Source organism: Artibeus jamaicensis, unplaced genomic scaffold (assembly GCF_021234435.1).
Source record: "Artibeus jamaicensis isolate MK-2021 breed Jamaican fruit bat unplaced genomic scaffold, CSHL_Jam_final scaffold_286, whole genome shotgun sequence".
NCBI classification, from domain to species: domain Eukaryota; kingdom Metazoa; phylum Chordata; class Mammalia; order Chiroptera; family Phyllostomidae; genus Artibeus; species Artibeus jamaicensis.
The window spans coordinates 2777769-2800575 of record NW_026522034.1 but is presented as its reverse complement, the minus strand read 5'-3'; the positions used below and the strand labels follow the sequence as shown (position 1 = coordinate 2800575).

At 41.0% G+C, this 22807-nt stretch overlaps 1 protein-coding gene and 1 pseudogene across 2 annotated transcripts in view; one reads left to right on the top strand and one right to left on the bottom strand.

Annotated features, from left to right (window-relative positions):
* Positions 1–22807, bottom strand: part of PTPN9 (protein tyrosine phosphatase non-receptor type 9) — an 85336-nt gene that overhangs the window by 5288 nt on the left and 57241 nt on the right. For both annotated transcript variants that reach the window (XM_037131025.2, XM_037131017.2), the window contains exons 8-9: positions 9917–10010; positions 5195–5261 (exon numbers count right to left, since the gene is read on the bottom strand). In XM_037131025.2, coding sequence (XP_036986920.1) covers positions 5195–5261; positions 9917–10010 — 161 coding nt within the window. The remainder of the gene's footprint in view (positions 1–5194; positions 5262–9916; positions 10011–22807) is intronic.
* LOC119038710 (STE20-related kinase adapter protein beta-like) lies at positions 19987–21377 on the top strand (annotated as a pseudogene).

The following is a 22807-nucleotide window of genomic DNA, read 5'->3' as shown; positions in this document are numbered from 1 at the left end:
AACCCAGGCATGTGCCCTGACTGGGAATTGAACTGGGACCTTTCAGTTTGCAGGCCAGCACTTAATCCACTAAGCCACACCAGCCAGGGCCAAGAACTCAGTCTTAAAAAATTGGAGTCAACTATAACTTATCTATTTTCTTTTTTTTTCTTAAAGGTTTTATTTATTTTTAGGGAGGGGAAGGGAGATAGAGAGGGAAAGAAACATCAATAAGTGGTTGTCTCTTGAGTGCCCCCTACTGGGGACCTGGCCCACAACCCAGGCACGTGCCCTGACTGGGAATCAAACCAGAAACCCTTTGGTTTGCAGGCCTGCGCTCAATCCACTAAGTCACACCAGCCAGGGCCATATTTTCTTTATCTACTTAGTCCTAAAGATTTGCCTTTGAGTTGTTTGTGGTTTTTATCCTTTTGTCCCCTTCCTGATCTCCCTGCTCAACTTCACTGTGAGAACCAACCACATCATCTTTGTCTGAGTTACTGTATTCTTATCTTGGCTTACTTTTCTTTCTCTTTTTAAAAAAGACTTTAGTTATTTACTTTTAGAGAGAGGGGAAGGGAGGGAGAGCGAGAGGGAGAGAAACATCAATGTGTGGTTGCCTTTTGTGCACCCTTACTGGGGACCTGGCCCACAACCCAGGCATGTGCCCTTACTGGGAATCGAACTGGTGACCCTTTGGTTTGTAGGCTGGCACTCAATTCACTGAGCCACACCAGCCAGGGCTTGGTCTACTTTTCTAAACAGGACTCTCCCTTCCCGTCTATTTTGCATATCCCTGCCAGTTTAATCTTTCTAAAAAATTGTTTCATCACAATATAGACACATCATGCTTACTTCTGCTTCTATCCTTTGCTCAAGCCATCTCTCTCACCTCCAGTGCTGTTCATTTTCTACTCATTTTCAAGTGCTGTCTCATCCTTGAAACTTTCTCTGACCACCATGGAAGGTTTCCTCTCTGTAGGGTTTCCTCTTCTCTTAGATTTTGATGGTACAGCTGGATCAAAACAGCTTAACCATATAATGTATGTGATCTTATATCAGTCATTTTACTTTGTGAGAATTAATCACATCTCAGCAAACATGGTGGTGACTGCAAGTGCCATGGTGTCAAGTTCTTCTTCTGTGTTAGAACCTGCACAGGATGGGCACTCAGCAGTAACTCTGAAGATATTTGTGGGACCTGAAGATACTTGATACAACAATTCCCTTTTAATCAAGGGAGTAACTACTCAGGATAACTCCACGTAGTTTCCCAGTGCTTTTTCCTCCTCTGGTTGCAGGGAAGCAGGGAAGTAACAAGAGTTGATTTTTGTCCTGGAAGTTTGCTAGTTTCACTACTATTTTTGCTAAAGCCTTTTTAGCAAGCACTAACATTTTATGATACTAGAATTTCCTCTTGTGCAGAAGCAGGCACTTCCAAAAGCGTGTGAGGTCTTGACACCAAGTTAAATGTCTAACAAAAGAGGATTAAATTATCATATACCCCAAATTTAAACAGTATGTAAGGTGATAGGTATTATAAGGTCTATATTTTTTGCTCTGGAAAGATATGCACAAGATACCATCAAGTGAAAAAGCAGATAATGTATAGAAAGAGCCTATTTTGTTAGGCTCTTTCTGTACCTATTTATATGCCTGTACCTATTTATATGAATAGAAAAAGGTTTAGAAGGATATGCTGCAAAATGTTAACATTATCGCTGTGTCTCAGGGTTATGAGTGATTTTCATCTTCATTTAATGGATATGCATTACCGTAATATGCACATCAAGAATATAAAAATACCCTTGCCCCATCTCTGACCCCCCATTTATCTACACCCCACTGCTCTGCACCACAGCATCTCTCAGATCCTTAGCTTTCCACATTCAAATTGCTGACAAATTGGTGTTGCCTATCAGAGCACCTGAGAACCCATATACCACTCCAACTCAGGCCAGGCAGAGTAGGTCATAATTTCCTCAAAGGCATGAGAGATTTGGAAGGAAAAGAGTCTCCAGATAAGACTCTTTTAACATTATACTTTTCTGAAGAAAGAAAGTCACCAGTTTGTGCTGACATAGGTAAAATAATCCACTGACTTGCCTTGCTAGGATTTTTGACCCAAACAAACATACTTTCAAATCCTGGCTTAATAGCCACTTACTAGCTGTGTGATACAAGATCACCTAAGGTTTTTTGGGCTACAGTTTGTTCATAGGTTAATAAAATAAAACTTCCTTGCAGAGTCTTTATAATAATTAGAGGTTATATATCTCATACATATTCTTAATAGATAGGATATTATTATTATAACAAATAACATGATGACTAAGAATCAGAATACTACAAATACAGTCAAGAAGGTTAGCCAGATAAATCAAACCAGCTTTCCCAACATCACAGGGCCCGTATCTTCTGGTGTTAACATGTTCTAAAGGTGATCAGTGTTTGACTCAAGAAGCCCTCTGTCCTATATTCCTGGAGGAGTTTCTTCTGGACAGAGGCTACAGTGCCAGCCTAAAGGTCCCAACTCTTGAATAATGAACCAACACTAAGCAGTGCCCTTGCCTTCTAAACCTGGAGTAAGAAGCATTATGAGGCCCCCTAAAGCCAACCCTTACTCCCTATAAGCCCAACCACACCAAACCATCCTCCTCAGCAAAGGCCCTACTTCCTCAAGCAGATCACATCATATCCTACACCTGCCAAAAATCTTTCCTGACAGTTCTCTTGTTTCTTCTTAGGGTCTTGAAAGAACTCCCTTTTGAGGGAGTTGTCTCTTTTAGGGGAAAAAAAATAAACCTGTGACCATAAGACCAATTAACAACGTACCAAGAATCCAAAGGCCTTTTTCCCTTTTGTCTCCTTCAACTTTTATTTTGGAAAAAAAAAAAAAGAATCCAACAAAAAGCTGAAATACTACTATAGTATATTTGTACATTCTTTAGTTCACAAGCTATCGATTTTAGCTATCGTTTTGCAATGTTTGCTTATCTCTATAGACTAGTCCCCCTTTATTTGCAGGGGATACGTTTTAAGACCCCCGCTGAATGCCTAAAACCAGTACCAAACCCTATATTTATATGCTATGTTTTTTCCCAATATATATGATACATAATTTATAAATTAGGCACAGTAAGAATTTAACGACAATAACTGATAAAGCTGAATAATTTAATAATATACTGTAGTAAGAGTTACGTGAATGTGGTCTGTCTGAAAATACCTAATTGTATTCTACTCACCCTTTTCTTGTGATGGTGTGTGAAGACACAGTGCCTACGTGATGAGATGATGTGAGGCGGAAGATGTGGGCATTGTGACAGAGCGTCAGGCTACTGTGAGGGTGACTTGCACATATGCACTGTGATACTGTGACAGTCAGTCTGATAACTGAGATGGCTACTACGTGACTAATAGGCAGGTAGCTTCAACAGTGTGGATTCACTACACGAAGGTTGATTTCACATCCCAGGTGGGGCAGAGAGGGACAATGCTAGATTTCGTCACGCTACCCGGAATGGCATGCAATTTAAAACTTATGAACTGTTTACTTCTGGAACTTTCCATTTAATATTTTTTAAACACAGGAGAGCATGGGTAACTGAAAACCGCAGATAAGGGGACACTGCTGCAGACATACACATGTATTTTCTTTTTAGTGAATTATTTAAAAGTAAGTTTCAATTATTTGAAAAAATATAATAAAAAATAAGGAAAAACAGAAGAAAATTTAAAATGTAATTCTAACTCCCAGAAATAGACACTTTATTTTTGGTCAAGGAAATAAAAAAATAAATTTCAACGTGCTCTCCCTCTCGGGAGCACGCCAGCACCTTTCCCTCCCCCTGTTCTTCCCCTGGGTGCATTACCTTTGCCATCCCCTCTCCTGAGCTCCAAGGGCCCTTTCTTCTGCCTCTGTAACTTGTTTCCTGAGCCTTTGCAGCCTGGCTGGCTCACTTCTACCACCTGTGTAACTTTCTTAATAAACTTTCTCTTATAATTTGAAAAAAAGTATCAGACATTATGACACTTTACTCATAAATGCTCAAACACATATTTAGAAGAACAAAGAGTTCTCCTACAGAACAATACCATTATTTCACTTAAGCAATTAAACATGGGTATAATAATATTATCTAAGACATATTCTCCAATTGTCCCAATAATTTGTCCTTAACAATTTAATCCTCCAAACACAGGTTTCAATCATGGATCACACATTACTGTTGGTTATCATGTCTCTTTGGTCTCCTTTAATCTATAACAGTTCTCTGACCTTTTAAAATTTTTTTAATGGCATTAAAGTTGGAGAGTTTAAGCAAGTTTTCTTATTCTATGTCCCAGAATCTGGATTTGATTGGTTTCTCATAATTAGATTCAGACTTAAAAACTGGCAACATATAACATAGGTTATATGGTACAGTTCTCAATGTTTCACGGCAGGAGGCATATTAATATGTTCGTCCATTAATGATGATCTTGTTTGATCACTGACTTGGTTAAGGAAGTATCCACTGGATCTTTTGCTAGCCATGTTCTGCAATGGTCGAAAGGCCTTAAGCTCATATGGAGGACTGTTATGTCCTCCTGTGTTGTGATTTCTTTTCACCCTTTTAGAATATGATCCAATATTCTCCTTGAGATGGCAGAGGCCAGGTCAGGAGCACTGAGCCCACAGCAACATTTATAAAAACCCCACATGCAATCCTCCTGGAGCCCAATACTCCACTGTCAGATGGAGCATAGACTATCCACGTCAGAAGACTGCTGAGGTGCCCTGTGATTGTACAGGGATCAGCAAAGCCTCTGAGGACAGCAACACCCATTCACAGATTAGACTCAATTTCTGGGAAGTCCCACTGCCGCTCCTGGCCTCCTACTGGCCATAAGAACACCTCACTAGCTAATGAGTTCTGATGTTCTGTCCCTTTGGGTTGGCAATAAAAGACACAGTCCAAAAACTTGTATTGGTGTTGTGTGTTCAAATCTCCAGTTTATTTCTATTCAGTGAGTTCCCAGACATATCTTATATGAAACTATGCTTCTCAATGGCCTTCCTCAATGACCCCTAATCTTTATGAAAGGCCAAGATATAGTGGCCACAACATAACATTAAGTAACCATTTTCTTTAAAAATTATGCTATCCTCTGGTATAAGAATCACAGGTGGATGACTCAAAACCAACTTGTGAGGGGCGGACTAACTTACCTTGTGTACCAATATAAGCATTCTTCTGCTTGTAGCCGTCCATGAAACTGGCGTTGATGTAGTCTGTCTAATGATAAAAAGGAAACATCATTGCAGCTGTGAAGAATATGCCATCTGGGTGGGAAAATGATGTACTGGTAGGTAAATAAAACCCAGGGTATGGATAGTCTCTTCTTGTTGGGGGGGGAAAAAAGAAGCAAAAGGGCCAACTCAAAACCTCACTTTCATAAATGTTGCTGGAACAACTGGATATCCACATGCAGAAAAAAATCAAACAAAAAAATCAAGATGACTCTTTCCTCATACCATACGTAAAAACTACCATATTTTGCCATGTATAACAAGCACTTCCTTGGCCAGATTTTTGAGGAAAAAATAAGGATGTACACTGTACATGGGTAGTACTAATTTCATATTTATATAAATGTTTTAAATTATTTTTATGCTTATGTGTTAAAGTATAATACTGGAAAGCAATAACAATATCTGTATGTAAAATAATACCCTGGAATATAATAACAGGTTTTGTTTCTAAATAAAAATAAATTAAATTAAATTAAAAAATTAAAACAAAAGATTTTTTTCCTGAAAGTTTTGGCCAAAAACATGGGTGCGCATTATGCACAGCAAATACGGTAACTCAAAATGGATCACGGGAGTAATGTAAGAGCTAAAACTAAAAAGTTCTTAGAAGAATATATAGGATTAAATCCTTTTGAAATTAATTAAATCTTTTTGACACTGAGTTAGGCATGGCCTTCTTAGATATGATACCAAAGCATAAGCAATGACAGAAAAAAACAGATCAATGGAACTACATTGAAATTGAACACTTTTCTGCTTCCAATGATATCGAGAAAGTGAAAAAGCCCACAGAATACATATATTTGATAACGGATTTGTTTCCAGACTATATAAAGAAATCTCACAACTCAATAGTAAAAACAAAACTTATTTTAAAATAACCATTTCTCCAAAGAAGATGTACAAATGGTCAACAAGCACATGCAAGATGTTTAACATCATTAGCCACCAAGGCAATTCAGGTTAAAACCACAGTGAGATACTGTTTCACACCCAGTAGGATGACTGCAGGTAAGAGAGAGAGATAACAGTCTGGCAAACATGTGGAGAAACTTTGAAACCCTTACTCATTGCTGGCAGGAATGTAAAATGGTACAGTTACTGTGGAAGAGCCTGACGGGACCTCAGAATGTTATACACAGTTATCAAATGACATAGGACTTCTACTTGGGAAAATGAGTTTTTCAGGTGATAAAAATTTTCTAAAGTTGATTGTGGTGATGAATGCACAACTATGCAAAAACATTTTTAAAAAAACCACTGAATTATACACTTTAAATGGGTAAAATGTATGGTATGTCAATTATATATCAATAAAGCTATTATTTACAAAAAGGGGAATCCATTAAGACTTGCAGGACTACAGCTTAGAACCAAAAGGGAGGCAAGCCTAGGAAACTCAGGAGGACTCCCCATCAATGCTGCCAACACATGAGGGCAAACTGTGAGTTATGAAGGAAGAAAGCTGTACCTCATATCTAGGGCCATCAACATCATGGGCCACCTAGCCAGTCTCCATTACGATCTGAATATTCAGTGACTAACAGCTTTATAATTCCGGGAGTAAATCTGGTGAAAAATTCACTAATAATCTTAATTCTCCATTTATTAGGGAAATAAAACCTCTGCCAATATTTACAGTAATGAGAAGGATTATAACTCAAGTGATGATCTTCAGACTTCAGGCCAAGATGGAGGCATAGGTAGACACACTGTGCCTCCTCGCACAACCAAAAGATGAACAAATTTAAAAACAAAAAAATAACCAGAACTGCCAGAAAATCCAACTGTATGGAAGTCCAACAACCAAGGAGTTAAAGAAGAAACATTCATCCAGACTGGTAGGAGGGGAGGAAATGGTCACCTGGGGCTGAGAGGACTCACAGCAAGGTGAAGGCTGAAGGACTGAGGCTGGTGAGGCAGCTGGAGGACAGGGCAGTCCCACATTTACATTCAGATAAACCGGGAGGAACAAATGGGCAGAAAGACAGACTGCACAACCCAGGGTGCCAGAGCAGAGAAAAAAAGCCTCGAAACCTCTGACTGTAAAAACCTGTGGGACTTGCGGCAGCAGGAGATAACTCCCAGCCTCGCAGGAATTCACTGGAGAGACCCACAGGGTTCTAGAATATACATAAACCCATTCACCCAGGAATCAGCACCAGCAGGGCCCAATTTGCTTGTATGAAGTGGGTGACTGAAAGCCAGCCGAGAGCCAAGCAAGTGCCATTGTTCCCTCTCTGACCCCTCCCCCACTGACAGCACCACAATGCAGTGACCTGGGTTGCCCCACCCTCCTGGTGAATACTTAAGGCTCCTCCCCTTACAATGTAATAGGTGCACTGAGACAAAGAAATATGGCCCAAATGAAGGAAGATCAAATCTCCAAAAATAGAACTAAGCAATGTAGAGACAGCCAACCTATCAGATGCTTAGTTCAAAGCACTGGTAATCAGGATGCTTACAGAAATGGTTGAGTATGGTTGCAAAATAGAGTAAAAAGTGAAGGCTATGCCAAGTGAAAGGAAGTAAAATCTAAAGGGAACCACCAGTGATGAGAAGGAAACCGGGACTCAAATCAACAGCATGGACCAGAATAAAGAAATAAATACTCAACCAGAACAGAATGAAGAAATGAGAGTTCAAAAAAATTAGGAGAGTCTTAGGAACCTCTGGGACAACTTTAAATGTTCCAACATCCAAATCATAGTGGTGTGAGAAGGAGAAGAGGAAGAGTAAGAAATTGAAAACTTATTTGAAAAAATAATGAAGTAGAACTTTCCTAATGTGGCAAAAGAAACAGACTTCTAGAAAGTCCAGGAACCTCAGACAGTTCCAAGGAAGTTGGATCCAAGGAAGCACATACCAAGGCACATCAGAATTACATTATCCAAGATTAAAGATAAGGATAGAATCTTAAAAGCAACAAGAGAAAAGGAGACAGTTACCTACAAAGAAGTTCCCATAAGACTCTCAGCTGATTTCTCAAAAGAAACCTTGCAGGCAAGAAGGGGCTGGAAAGAAGTATTTGACATCAAGAAAGGCAAGGACCTACGTCCAAGATTACTCTATCCAGCAAAGCTATTATTTAGAATGGAAGGGCAGATAAAGTGCTTCCCAGATAAAGTCAAGGGAGTTCATCATTACCAAGCCCTTATTATATGAAATGTTAAAGGGACCTATCTAAGAAAAAGATGATAAAAAATATGAACAGTAAAATAACAATAAACTCACAACTATCAATAATTGAACCTAAAAAAACAAAAACAAATTAAGCAAACAACTAGAACAGGAACAGATTCACAGGAATGGAGATCATATGGAGGGTTATCAGTGAAGAGGGGGAGGGAGGAAAATTGGTGGGAAAGGTACAGGGGAAAAGAAGCATAATTAGTAGGTACAAAATAGACAGGGGGGGGCGGTTGAAAATAGTACAGAGCCCTGGCTGCTGTGGCTTAGTGGATTGAGCACTGGCCTGTGAATCAAAGGATCACTTATTCGCTTCCCAGTCAGGGCACATGTCCAGGTTGGGTCTATGGTTGGGGGTGCATGTGAGGCAACCACACATTGATGTTTCTCTCCTTCTCTTCCTCCCTCCCTCCCTCCCTCTCTGTCTAAAATAAATAAATAAAATATTTAACAACAACAACAAAAGAATAGTATAGGAAATGGAGAAGCCAAATAATTTATATATACTACCCATTAACTAAGGGGGGGAAATACTGGAAGGAGAGGGAGGTACAGGGTTGAGGGGCATAAAGGGGAGAAAAAAGAATGGGACAACTGTAATAGCATAATCGACAAAATATACTTACAAAAAAAAAAGCCCTCGTTAGAATGACTCAATGGAGTCATTGAGGATTGTGAACCTAAAGGTTACCAGTTTGATTCCCAGTTAGGGTACATGCCTGGGTTTTGGGGCATGTGAGAGGCAACCGAATGATGTATATCTCGCACATCAATGTTTCTCTCCCTATATTTTTCCCTTCCTTCCTCTCTCTAAAATATGAGTAAATAAAATCTTTTTTAAAAAAGTAGATACAACTGATGACACCAGAACTGATGTTAAATGTCTAATAACATTTTCTCTAAATATCTCTACTCATCTATTACATGTGATTTTTAATATGGACAGCTATGACCAAATTAATACATTAAATAGTAAAATCATCTGACCATTTCATCCCTATCCCTGGATATTTATTTATACACTAGCTGTCCAAAACTTTTTTCAAATCTTCTAAATTGAAAAACCAGAGGTATTTATTATTGGAGTTGCCTTGTACTGACTGATGCATATACACTCACCAGTACGATGAATGATATGACCAGGACCGCACAACTAAGGAGTAAAAGGAGAAATAATCGAGCATAATCGGGCACCTACAACATACCAGACCTTGTGCTATCAGCATTTACATAAAGCATTTCATTTAATTTCCACTTAATACTACCAGATGGGCATACAGGAACTTGCCTATGGTAATAATGGACTGGTTTGTAGCAACACTACAGCTCAAATATTGTCTCTCTAGTTTAGAATCCATGTTCTTTCAACTATAACATTAGTAAGCTACACTTTGTAAGCTTCTTAAATTTCCCTCGGTGGTCCTGAGAAGATGGCATTTATCAGTCTACCTGAGTGTGGCCACTTCGTTTTATCAGCTTCACTCTTGTTTGGTCCAGGCAGGGTACATCCCCATAGCGGTTCTTCTCTAGGTTTCCAGGAGACCTGAAGAAAATGAAACAAACAATTCAAATAAAAAGAAAGAAAAAATGGGGGCAGTGTATATGTGTTATGTACAAAGACTGGTAGTGCAAGGTGGGTGTCAATTACTGTCAGGGGTGGTTACACAGAGCTCTTCATTAACTAGTCTAGGTAATTCCATATCATTTAATATTTTTAATGATAAGCATGTATTACTGTGGAAATATTTCCATTCAAAAAAGGAAGAGAGAAATAGAGGTATAGCACCAACAAGATTTAGCTGCAAATAACATTTTCTACTACTGTCCTGGCTGGTGTAGCTCATTTTACTTAGTGCCAGCCTGTGAACTGAAGGGTTGCTGGTTTGGTTCCCAGTTGGGGCACATGCCTGAGTTGCAGGCTAAGTAGGGGGTGTGCGAGAGGCAACTGACAGATGTATCTCTGGCACGTTGATGTTTCTCTCCCCCTCTCTCTCCTTTCCCCTCTCTCTAAAATAAATACAATTTTTAAAAAGTAAAATAAAATTTTCTACTACTCATTTCCCAAAAGGTTTTCAAAATAAATCACTTAATTTCCAGCTTAACATAGTAGGTGAAAACACATGTTTGATGCCACTCCATCCAGCCGCCTCATTAACATTTTAGAAAAAGCACTAATCAGTACAAACCCAAAAGTAGACCAACAGAATTAAACCCATTTGGGCAGAGAGAAATCAAAAGGATTCTGGCTGACATGGCCAATTACGGAAAGCTAGGATCCACAGAAGTATCTACAGCGAGACGAAATGACTCACCCCTAGAAACCCCATACCCTGGGAGGCAAGGTGAGGCAGAGGGCTAAAACAGAGGAACAAATACAAATCTGAAGGACAGGCAGCGAGAATACCCATTCTTCCTGTCCTACACTGTCTTAAATTCCTATCCAGGCTTGGACCCTACCAGGCAAAAGAGTGGAGGAAGAGAACAGCCCCACATAAAAGAATCCTGTCATTTGGACTACATCAACGCAAGCTAGCTGGTCATTTTGATTTGAAGCTCACTCATGCTAATAGTGCTTCCAAGTGTGTTTAGGACCCTACTCCTAAGTGTGAACAGCCAAGGATCTCCAGATAATTTAGGAAAGCACATAACACAAAGGAGACCAATTGAAATACTTGGGGGGTGGGGGTGGGGAAGCACAAAAGAGTTAATCAAGGCTGTGATTAAAAGACTTTAATTAATAACCTTGAAGAGAAAAAGATATTGCATACATGAAATAAGACTAGAAATGCTATAAAAAGAACAGAGAAGAAAGGCTCCTAGAAATTAAAAATTATATCCAAAATAAGAATTTTAATAGAAAAAAACTAAAGAGAAAGTTGAGGAAATTTCCCAGAATATAGAACAAAAAGTCAAAGTGAAGAAAAAAATCTGGAAAATAAGAAAATCATTCTAGATAGGACTTGGCAAACTTTGGCTTGGCTACCTGCTTTTACAAATAAAGGTTTTATTGGAACACAGCCGAGCCCCCCAGCTGAGCACTATTAGTGTGACGGCTTTCACGTTATAATGGCAGAGTTGGGTGCTACCAACCAAGACTGTAACAGCCCATAAGCCTAAGCATTTACCATCTTGCCCTTAGGGGGAAAAGTCTGTCAATCCCTGCTCCAGGAAATTCAACCAGACTGATAGGACCATCCCAGAAAGAATTGACATAATAAAAGGAAAGAAGAAATGAAAAATAAAAGTTACAGAATCCTAGAACTAAAGAACACAATCCTTCAGAGTAAAAGGACCTCTCAAGTACCTAACAAAATGAATGAAAAAGAAAGGACCCCACGCCAACAAGGCACAGCATTGTGACATTTTTTTTCATTTTTAAAGATTATATTTATATATTTGTAGAGAGAGTGGAAGGGAGGGAGAAACAGAGGGAGAGAAACATCAGGGTGTGGTTGCCTCTCACGCACCCGCTACGCTACAGGGGATCTGGCCTGCAACCCAGGCATGTGTCCTGACTGGGAATCGAACTGGCAACCCTTTGGCTTGCAGGCCACTGCTCAATCCACTGAGCCACACTAGCCAGGGCTCACTGTAATATTTTAAACAATTAAGCACAGGAAAAATAGAATAGAAAAATAAAAGACTAAAAGCCAATAACAATGTAAGACCACTAACTCCAGAACAAAAAAATGAATTAATAAGATTTAGTATGTTCAGTCATGTCATAGAAACCCATTTAGCTCTGTGGTTAAAAAAATTCGGAGGACTTCCGCCAAGATGGAGGTGTAGGTGGAAACATTGTGCCTTCTCGCACAACCAAGCCTAAAAATGACAAAGTTTTAGCAACAAAAAACGCAGCCAAACCACAGTAAATTGAACAAAACGGGAGTCATAACAACAAACCCTTCAGCTAGACTAGTAAGAGGGGCGGAGCCAGCAGCGGAGTGGGTTGGGTCAAAAAGATCCTCTGACCTAGGTGCTGAGGCAGCCAAGGGCAAATCCCACGAGTGGGGTAGCCATGGGTGGACCCAGTGAAGGCGCAAGGCGGCAGGCTGACCATGGTCACACATTGAGCACAGATAAACCAGCAAAGGAGCGAGCAGTGAGACAGACCCGGCAGGCCCCAGCACGGGAAGGAGCGGAGGGGACTGCTATTGCTCCCTCTCTGACCCCGCCTCCACATACAAATCAATGACCTGGGTGGCCCCACCCTGGTGAACAACTAAGGCTCCTCTCCTCATACGTAACAGGCGTGAACAGAGCAAAACATGGCTCAAGAATTCAGAGCCCCAGAGCCCATAAATCTAAGAGAGTAAGAAATTGCCAACCTATCAGAGGCACAGTTCAAAACACTGGTGATCAGGATGCTCACAGAATTGGTTGAATTTAGCCACAAATTAGAGGAACATATGAAGGCTAAACTAACTGAAATGAAGGGAAATACACAGGAAAGCAATAGTGTTGGAAAGGAAACTGGGATTCAAATCAAGGGAGCAGACCAGAAGGAAGAAAAAAATGACCAAACAGAAAAACATGAAGAAACAAGAATTCAAAAAAATGAGGAGAGACTTAGGAACCTCCAGGACATCTTTAAATGCTCCAACATCCGAATTATAGGGGTACCAGAAGGGGAAGAGGAAGAGCAGTAAGTGGAAAACTTATTTGAACAAATAATAAAGAAAAACTTCCCCAATCTGCGAAAGGAAATTAACTTTCAGGAAGCCCAGGAAGCTCAGAGAGTCCCAAAGAAGTTGGACCCAAGAAGGAACACACCAAGGCACATCAGAATTACATTAGCCAAGATTCAAATGAAGGAGAGAATTCTAGAAGCAGCAAGAGATGAGGGGACAGTCACCTACAAAGGAGTTCCCATCAGACTGTCAGCTGATTTCTCAAAAGAGACCTTACAGGCAAGAAGGGGCTGGAAAGAAGTATTCCAAGTCATGAAATGCAAGGACCTACATCCAAGATTGCTCTAGCCAGCAAAGCTTTCATTTAGAATGGAAGGGCAGATAAAGTGCTTCTCATATAAGGTCAAGTTAAAGGAGTCCATCATCACCAAGCCCTTATTATATGAAATGTTAAAGGGCTATATCTAAGAAAAAGAAGATAAAAAAGATGAACAGTGAAAGGACAGCAAACTCACAGTTATTAACAACCACACCTAAAACAAAAGCAAAGTAAGAGGACAGCTAGATCAGGAGCAGAACCATAGCAATGAAGATCACATGGAGGGTTAGTAACAGGGGAGTGGGAGGAGGAGAAGGGGGGAGAAGGTACAGAGACTAAGTAGCATAGATGGTAGGTAGAAAATAGATGGGGAGAGGGCAAGAATAGTAGGGGAAATATAGAATCTAAAGAACTTGAGACAGGTGGTCATAAACTAAAGGGGGGGGAATGATGGGGGAGGGGTGTGCAGGGTGGAGGGGAATGAAGGGGGGGGAATAGAACTGTAATGGCATAATCAATAAAATATATTAAAAAAATTCACAGTCATAATCATGTAAACACTGACTTTATAATAAATTGTGACATATATTGGAAAAGCAGTCAAAAGGGAACTGGAGACAGGGTATAAGTGTTAAATGCTTATTTACTATAAAATTAATATAAGTATTTTATTTAGACTTATGAAAGAAATACCAGATGAAACAGCTACAGGAGTTGAAAATTGATGACTAGGGGAGTAGAACTGAGGTTAAGGCTGATTGCTGTTTATTCTGTCACTGATTTTTTTCTTTACTACTATTTTGAAAAATATTATTTGTTAGGATGGGTGGGGTAGAACAAGATGGCAGCTGAACTACAACCCAAAAAAGATGGCTGAAGTCAAACCAGAGAGCTGAAAGGGGGGGCTTTATCCACATAGCAACCTGAGCCCGAGGAGAACCACCAATGATACTTTGCCGCTTTGTTCAAAGGGGACCAATCCCCAGCTCCCACGAAGAGAGCCAACCAAAATAAAACCCCGCCACATTCCCTGCTTGGGTGCAACTTCCCCAGCCCCACTCTCCAGACTGGAGAACCTCGCCCGGGTGCACAAACCCCAATAAAGCTCTATACTGCCTAACTTTGTGGCTGATTAGCATTTCTTCCTCGGTGGAGCCCAAGAAAACCTTTCATTATTTGCATACATAGTGATTAAAGCAAAGAAATTAATTACAAAGACTACTGATATGAAATAATACTCTACACTGTTCACAGATACAAACATATATGGGACAGTATTAACAAAACAGACTGGAAAGAAACATGCCATATTCATACTAGGGGCTGCTTCTGGGAATGAAAACTTATGGTGAGGATTAGGAGGTATTTCAACTTCACAATACTTTCTTGCATATAATAAAAAAAGATAACCCTGGCTGGTGTGGCTCAGTGGATTGAATACTGGCCTATGAACCAAAAGGTCACTGGTTCAATTCCCAGTCAGGACACATGCCTGGGTTGTGGGCTGGGTCCCCAGCATGGGGCACATGAGAGGCAATCGCACATTAATGTGTCTCTCCCTTTCTTTCCCTCTGTCTATAAATAAAGAAATATTTAAATAAATAAGTGAATCTTTAAAAAAGATAAAACATGTGTGAGAAAATATTAAAAATTATCAGTAATAATTCTGGTGATGGGAACATAGTTGTTTGTCATGTTATACTGTACTTCCCCATATTTTTTAACATTCCCTCTTCCTACACAAATAAGCCCAGCTAATGCTTTACAAAGTTCCAAAGAAAATTCAATAGAGGAAGGATACTGTTTTCAGCAAATGGTGATGGAGCAATTATAGCTCCACCCCTTCTCCAATCAACCTAAACCTTATACATCATACAGAAATTAATGAATTGAAGACTTAAATGTAAAACATAAAACTGTAACACTTTTAGAACAGAAAAAACAGCAGGAGAAAACCTTTGGAATCTGGGGCTAGGTGAAGTGCTCTTAAACTTGGTGTCAAGAGCATAATGATGTATAAAAGGAAAAACTGAGGTAAAAGAACTTCATCAAAACAAAAACTTTTGCTTTGTAAGAGACTCTGTTAAATGATGAACAGATTGGAAGAAACTATTCCCAAACTATGTACCCAACAAAGAATCAGTATCTAGAATAAAGAACTCTCAAATATCAATAGTTTTTTAAATATGCAAATAGAAAATAGGCAAGAGACATTTTACAAAAAGAATATACTGATGGCAAATAAGTACATGAAGAGATGTGCATTAGCTATTAGGGAAATATAAATTAAAACCCCAATGGGATGTCATTATACACCTATCAGAAGAGTTAAAATAAAAAACTCACACTGAATGCTGCTGAGGATGCAAAGAAAATGGATCACTCATACATTGCTGGCAGGTACTCAGAATGGTACAGCCACTCTGGAAAACAGCTAGGCAGTTTCTCAGAAATCTAAACACATAGTTACCGTATGACTAACAATTGCACTCTTGGACATTTATCTCAGAGAAATGGAAACTTATGTTTACACAAAACCTAGACACAAATACTCATAGCACCTTTACTAGTAATAAGCAGAAACTGGAAACCACCCATATGTCCTTCACAGGTGAATGGTTAAAGACCCTCCCGCAAAAAACACAAAAAAACAACAAAAAAACTACCCCCGAACCAAATCAAACCAAATGAAACTGCTCAGTAGTAAGTAAAATAGAACCAGCTATTGAAACACATGACAATTTAGGTGAATCTTGAGTGATTTGTACTGAATAAAAAAAGGTAATCCCAAAAGGTTACATATGACATGTTTCCATTTATATAATAACATCCTTGAAATTATAAAAGTATAGTAACGGAGAATACATTAATGGTTGCAGGGGTTAGGGATGGGGAGGAGTGGGACAGAAGTCTGTGGTAATGGGATTCTTCTGTATCTTTTCCTGTGGCGATGAATACGCAGACCTAGATGTATGATAAAAATTACATAGAACTAAACACATACACACACACACACACACACACACACACTCCCTGGGAAGATCTGATAAGACTGGTGGATTATATCAATGTCAGGATCTCATTATAACATTTTGCTTCACTTTTAGAAGATATTACCATGGGAAAAATGTGGTAAGGGTACATGTGATCTCCCTGTATCATTTCTTATGTGAATTAACAATTATTTCATAATAAAAAGTTAAGATTTTAAAAACTTTTTGAAAAACGGTGTCTAAGGGGATGAAAAAAGGGAGAGAAAAGTCTCTTGGTCCATGAGCATCCTAGACAATAGTGAGTACCTTGCTATCTACTTCATCAGCTAAAATTCTAAGGCAGAGTTTGTTCTGTGAGTAGCTCTAACTGGACCTTGATATAAGATAGAGGCCTGGAGCTGATGAGGGTTCTGGGTTCTAGCTCCTGATGTAGGAGGCTCATTCATTCAACAGAGACAAGATTAGGGTGTCCTTCCACAGGACTGGGATGTGGTCTCTAATTGTAACGTAAATAGCTGGTTTGGGTGATGTCAAACCCGTTTTCTTAATGGGAGGGAAGGAGGCCACAGCAGAAATGACATCTCCAGGACCCCACAGAAGAAGCTCCCAGAGCAAGTCAAGAATTCCCAGGACAAGTGTGAATCCTCTTAGAGTAGCCCAGAGTTCCTCCCTGCTCCACAATACACCCCTGATTCAAAACTACAAGGGGAAAAAACTGTCTGGGAAAAAAATACTGGATGCACATAGGGGTTTTGAACTGCTATGGTAAAAACAAGAGCTATTTGGGAGAAAATAATACTCCCGCTGTAACAGGGTGCAGCCAAGAGGGGAGGCCCCAAATAGGGATTTGGAATGGGGTCCAGAACTCAAGGTGTCTAGGAAATATTAGAAAGACATATAGGATGTCCTCACCTCTTTCCACCCCCCAACAGGTGTGAGTTGGGGGAAGGGACAAATGGAGCAGGGCCATTGAGAGCTGTTTTGTACAGCAACAGCTTTGCAGCTAACCTCTGGCATAGTCATTTAACATATCTATAACCTTTAACTGGTTTCATAGATATGTTAAATAGCTGTGGCCATGCTCTGAGCCAGGGGGATGGAAGGGAATTCCTCCCCCCCAGTTGGGGGCAGGTCCCCCAGGTGACAGCGCCTTGAGCCACATCTGCCCAGACTCACCATGGTAGCCCAGTAAACTTGGAATGAGACAGGAATACTGGCAGGTGTAGTGACTGTGAGAGGAGTTGGAAATGGGGCTGCAGAGGAGGATTGGTGCACGGATTTAAACTGAGATCTGACAGCCATTGAGGAGAGAGCCACGCAAAGCTTTGAGGAGCCACACACTTCTGGCAGAGTGGGGACCCTGGCAGCCATGTGAGAAAAGGGAACCACGTGGCTTTGCCAGAGTGGGGACCACTGCAGCTTGGGTAGAGAGAATCACCACGCGGCTTTTGCAGAGAACCGCCACTCAGCTTTGGCAGAGTGGCGACCCCCTGCTTCCCTGCAGCTCTGGTAGAGAGAAGAGGAGCATGTGGTTTTGGCCAGAGTGGGGACCCCTGCAGCTTTGGTAGAAGAGCACCATGTGGCCTTGGGGTGCTCCCTTGGCCACGTGGCCTGGGAAGCAGGAGGAACTTTGCCTGGAAGAAGGAAGAAAGAACTCTTGCCAGTGGACCATGAGAAGGTGCCACATGGCTTTGGATTAATTAGAGATCCTGCCTGGACTGCGACACAGCTGATGGTTCAGGAACTTGAATCACAGACATTTGCTTCTTTTCCTGAGACATAGTACCCTGAATTAGGGCAGGGGGAGAAGGAAGCACTGCGGGCATCTGTGGGTATCCTAAAGGACTTTGATATTTTAATGAAGACGTTAGGTCACTACTTTAAGTCTGTATAGCTTTAAATAAATATTTCCTTTCCTTTTCACAAATCTCTGACATTGAGAGGCATCTTTCCTATGTATGGCAACGGACAACTGAACCCAGTGGGGTCCTTTCAGGAATAGTATATTGTACCCTCTTAGTCCTGTGTGTGCGTATTCTGTAACGGTTTTTGGCATCTGTGGGTGGGGCCAATAATTGCCCCCCACTTTGGCCTTGCCCTCTGTTCTGTAACACCCCCACTTGATACACACTCTTTTTCTTCTTTCACTTTCCTTTGCATTCTTGATCTGCTTATCAACTTTTTTCTCAACTGCTTTTCTCTTACTTCCTTTACCTGTTTCCTAACTCATTATTTCCCTCCTTCCTTTTGCTGAAAGACTCTTTCCCTGCATCTTCTTTATAGGACACTGACTAAACTAGATAGGAATTACAGAGGGGAAGAGGTACTGAAAGAATCATGGATTTCTTAAACATTTAAGCTGGACACGTAGGTGGATATCAGAGTCCAACATCACAGGAAAGCTGAGGTGCACAGGGGAAAGGAACTTGTGAAGTCACGGAGGGCGTTCTGGCTAAGCCGGAATTTAAGCCTGGGACCCACTGACACAGCCTCCCCAATTTTCCACAAACAGACCTTGACTTGGAGAAAAATAATTTCTGCTGCAGTCCACAAAAACATGGTAAAATAAAATGAGAGCAGCAGCGAGAGAAATGCGCTATATTCTACCGCCATCAGTAGTTATCAAGTAGCTAACTAACCAGTTATAAACTAACCAGGTGGTTTTGTCGTACAGTTTGGGTCGAAGGAAAATCTTATGAGGCGAAATTCCTAAGAGGCAACGCTTCTCTCTTACTGTTACTTTGTTTTTGTTTGTTTTGTTTTGTTTTTCTCTTTTTGGAGGCCATTTACAGTCCCTTTCTTCTTGCTGGTGTTGTCAACCCGGACACCAACACAAACTAAGTTCTTTCATGATTCTAAATCCCACATTTGCAAAGTACAACTGAAGGCATCCTAGAGTAGTGTGTGAAGAAAAATACAAAGCGATCAGAGAAAATACAGCATTGTAATTTTCTCTATTTCTTGTGTTTCTTTCAAAAAGCCTTATTCTTGTTAAAATGTATTTTTTCTGGGAGATATTTCAACTAATTCGTCTTTCTCTGGAAATGAGATGCTTAGAGAAACAGCTTACTGTAAGGCCTGTTGCTGGTGTCTTTAAGAGTCACAATCATAGAGGATTTCTGAGACTGGGTCACCTGAAATACAACTTGTAGTAACTGGAAGTGTTTTTGTCAGAACCAGAGGCATTTCCTCATAAATTAGGGATTATTTCTATGCTTTCACAAAGCACTGTAGAACATCTGCCTGGCTTTAGATCTGGAGTTATGAGAGATCATCTCAAGAGAGGAAGATATTTTTTAAATTAATTTTTGGAGATAGCTTGGGACGAGGGCTGAGTTCCTGGCACAATGCCCCAGTCTGGGTCGCGCCAGCCTCCTGCACTCCACACTGGGAGTGGGCCTTGAGCGCCTTCCCTGACCCTCAGCAGGCCAGGCTCCTACCCTGGGACGCCGCCTTAGGAAGAGGCATTAGCCAGGATTACCTCCAGGTAGGATACTTCTGCATCTTGAAGATAAAGCAAAAATATTCTCTGCAATAGATGGATTTCTGTCACTCTCTGTGAACTAAAGCAATTCAATGTCTTTTCTGAATCGTTTCTGCACTTCACGAACACAAGTTCAATCACTCAGACCTGAAAAATAGTCAGAAACTTGTATCCAGCAAAACTTGGTTGATGAGCCAGCCCTTTCCAGGTTGCCTCCATCCACCAGGCGCAGTGTAGTGATCTGTTTCACCAACGTTTCTCACTACGAACTCCGAGTAGAAATAGGAAGAGGATTTGACAACACAACTTCTGTCCATCTGTGGCATACCCCTACAGGAACACTGGCAACTATAAACATTACAAATCTGGAAAACTGCACTGAAGAAGACCTGAAAGCTGTATAGAAAGCTGTGATTCTACCCCACTTTTTCTGGCACCCCAACATTACAACTTATTGGACTGTTTTCACTGTTGGCAGCCGGCTTTGAATTATTTCTCCATTTAGGGCCTGTGGAGAGCCTTCAGCAAGGTGACTACTGAGGACTTACTTTCCTGAAAGAAAGACTGAAACTTGAGTAAGAAAACTCTCTTTGGGGCAGTGAGAGGGCTGAACCAGCTGCACCAAAATGACTGTATTCATAGGAGATTTAAAGCCAACCATATCCTTGTTTCTGGTGATGGCCTAGTGACCCTTACTGGCCTGTCCCATCTGCATAGTTTGGTTAAGCATTGACAGAGGCACAGGGATGTGTATGATTTCCCACAGTTCAGCACATCACTGCAGCTGTGGCTGAGTCCAGAACTGTTGAGATAGGATTTACATGGATATAATGTAAAAGTCAGATATTTACTGTATTGGGATTACACCATGTGAATTGGCCAGTGGGCAGGTACCTTTCCAGGATATTCACAGAACTCAGATGCTGTTACAGTAACTGAAAGGCCCTTCTTATAGCCCATTGGAAATCAGTATTTTCCCTCAGAAAGAATCCAGAATGAAGAATCATCAATCAGATACAGACTCTGGGATCAGAGAAAGTGTGTTTGTCTCCAGTGGAACTCACATAGTAAATACTGACAGATTGCAAACACCATCCTCTGAAACTTTCTCCCCTGCTTTCTTTAGTGTGGTACAGCTCTCTTTGCAACAAGACCTGAGAAAAGGCCATTAGGAAGCAGTTTACTGCCCCATATGTTCTTCAAACAGATGAAAGAAGAGAGCAAGGAGTCCACACTTTCACTGTTGCCTCCTGCTGACCACAAGCCATCAATAGCACTGTGTCCAGCATCACCTTGGACCAAGCCAGAATGTGATTTTCCTGATGAAAAAGACTCAAACTGGAAAATTCTAGACTTGCCAAATCCTTTTAGGTCCTACATACTTGACACTTTCTCCCTGCTGCTTAGCTTCTGTATTGCTAGATACAAATACTGGAATTATACTGGAACATACAGTTGGTGCACTGAAGAATCTATCATTTAAAACCACCCTATTCACTTCCGGCCAAGATGTAGGTGTAGGTGGAGACACTGTGCCTCCTCGCACATCCAAGTGTAAGGACAACAAAGATTTAGAAACAAAAACGCAACCAAAACAGACAGAAAATTGAACTGTACTGAAGTCCGACAACAACGAACAATTCATCCAGACTGGTAAGAGGGGCGGAGTCGGTCGTGGCAGAAAAAAGTGGTCAGATGGACGCAGGTGCGCAGGTGGCGGTTGGCAGATGCCAGGTGTGGGGTGGCAACTGGCAGACCCAGTGAGAGCGTGAGGCAGCTGGCTGACCGTGGTCACACATTCGAGCACAGATAAACCAGGCAAAGGAATGAACAGTGAGACAGACCACACAACCCAGGGCCCCAGCAGCTGGAAATAAAGCCTAAAAGCCCCGATTGGAGAAACTTTCGGGGGCTGAGGTGCTGGGAGAGGCTTCCGGACTCACAGGAGAGTTCGTTGGAGAGACCTATAGGGTCCTAGAATGTACACAAGCCCACACACCTGGGAACTAGCACCAAAAGGGCCCAATTTGCTTGTGGGAAGCGACAGAGGGGACCAAAATCTGAGAGAGAGAGACAGAGAGAGAGAGAGAGAGAGAACAAATGCCACTGCTCCCTCACTGACCCCGCCCCCACATAAAGAGTTACAACTGGGTTGCCCCACCCTGGTGAACACCTAGAGCTCCTCATAGGTAACAGGTGTGACCAGACCAAAACATTATGGCTCAAGCAGAGGAACAGCTCAAAGTCCCAGAGCCAATACTTCTAAGTGACCAAGAGATAGCCAACCTATCGAATGCACAGTTTAAAACACTGGTGATCAGGATGCTCACAGAATTGGTTGAATTTGCTTGCAAATTAAATGAAAAAAAATGAAGACTACAATAAATGAAATAAAGGAAAATGTACAGGAAACCAACAGTGATGGGAAGAAAACTGGGACTCAAATCAATAGAGTGGACCAGATGGAAGAAAGAAATGACCAAACAAAAATATGAAGAAACAAGAATTCAAAACAATGAGGAGAGACTTAGGAAGCTTCAGGACATCTTTAAATGCTCCAACATCCGAATTATAGGGGTACCAGAAGGGAAAGAGGAAGACCAATAAGTGGAAAACTTATTTGAACAAATAATAAAGGAGAACTTCCCCAATCTGCGAAAGGAAATTAACTTTCAGGAAGTCCAGGAAGCTCAGAGAGTCCCAAAGAAGTTGGACCCAAGAAGGAACACATCAAGGCACATCATCATTACATTAGCCAAGATTCAAATGAAGGAGAGAATTCTAGAAGCAGCAAGAGATGAGGGGACAGTCACCTACAAAGGAGTTCCCATCAGACTGTCAGCTGATTTCTCAAAACAGACCTTACAGGCAAGAAGGGGCTGGAAAGAAGTATTCCAAGTCATGAAAGGCAAG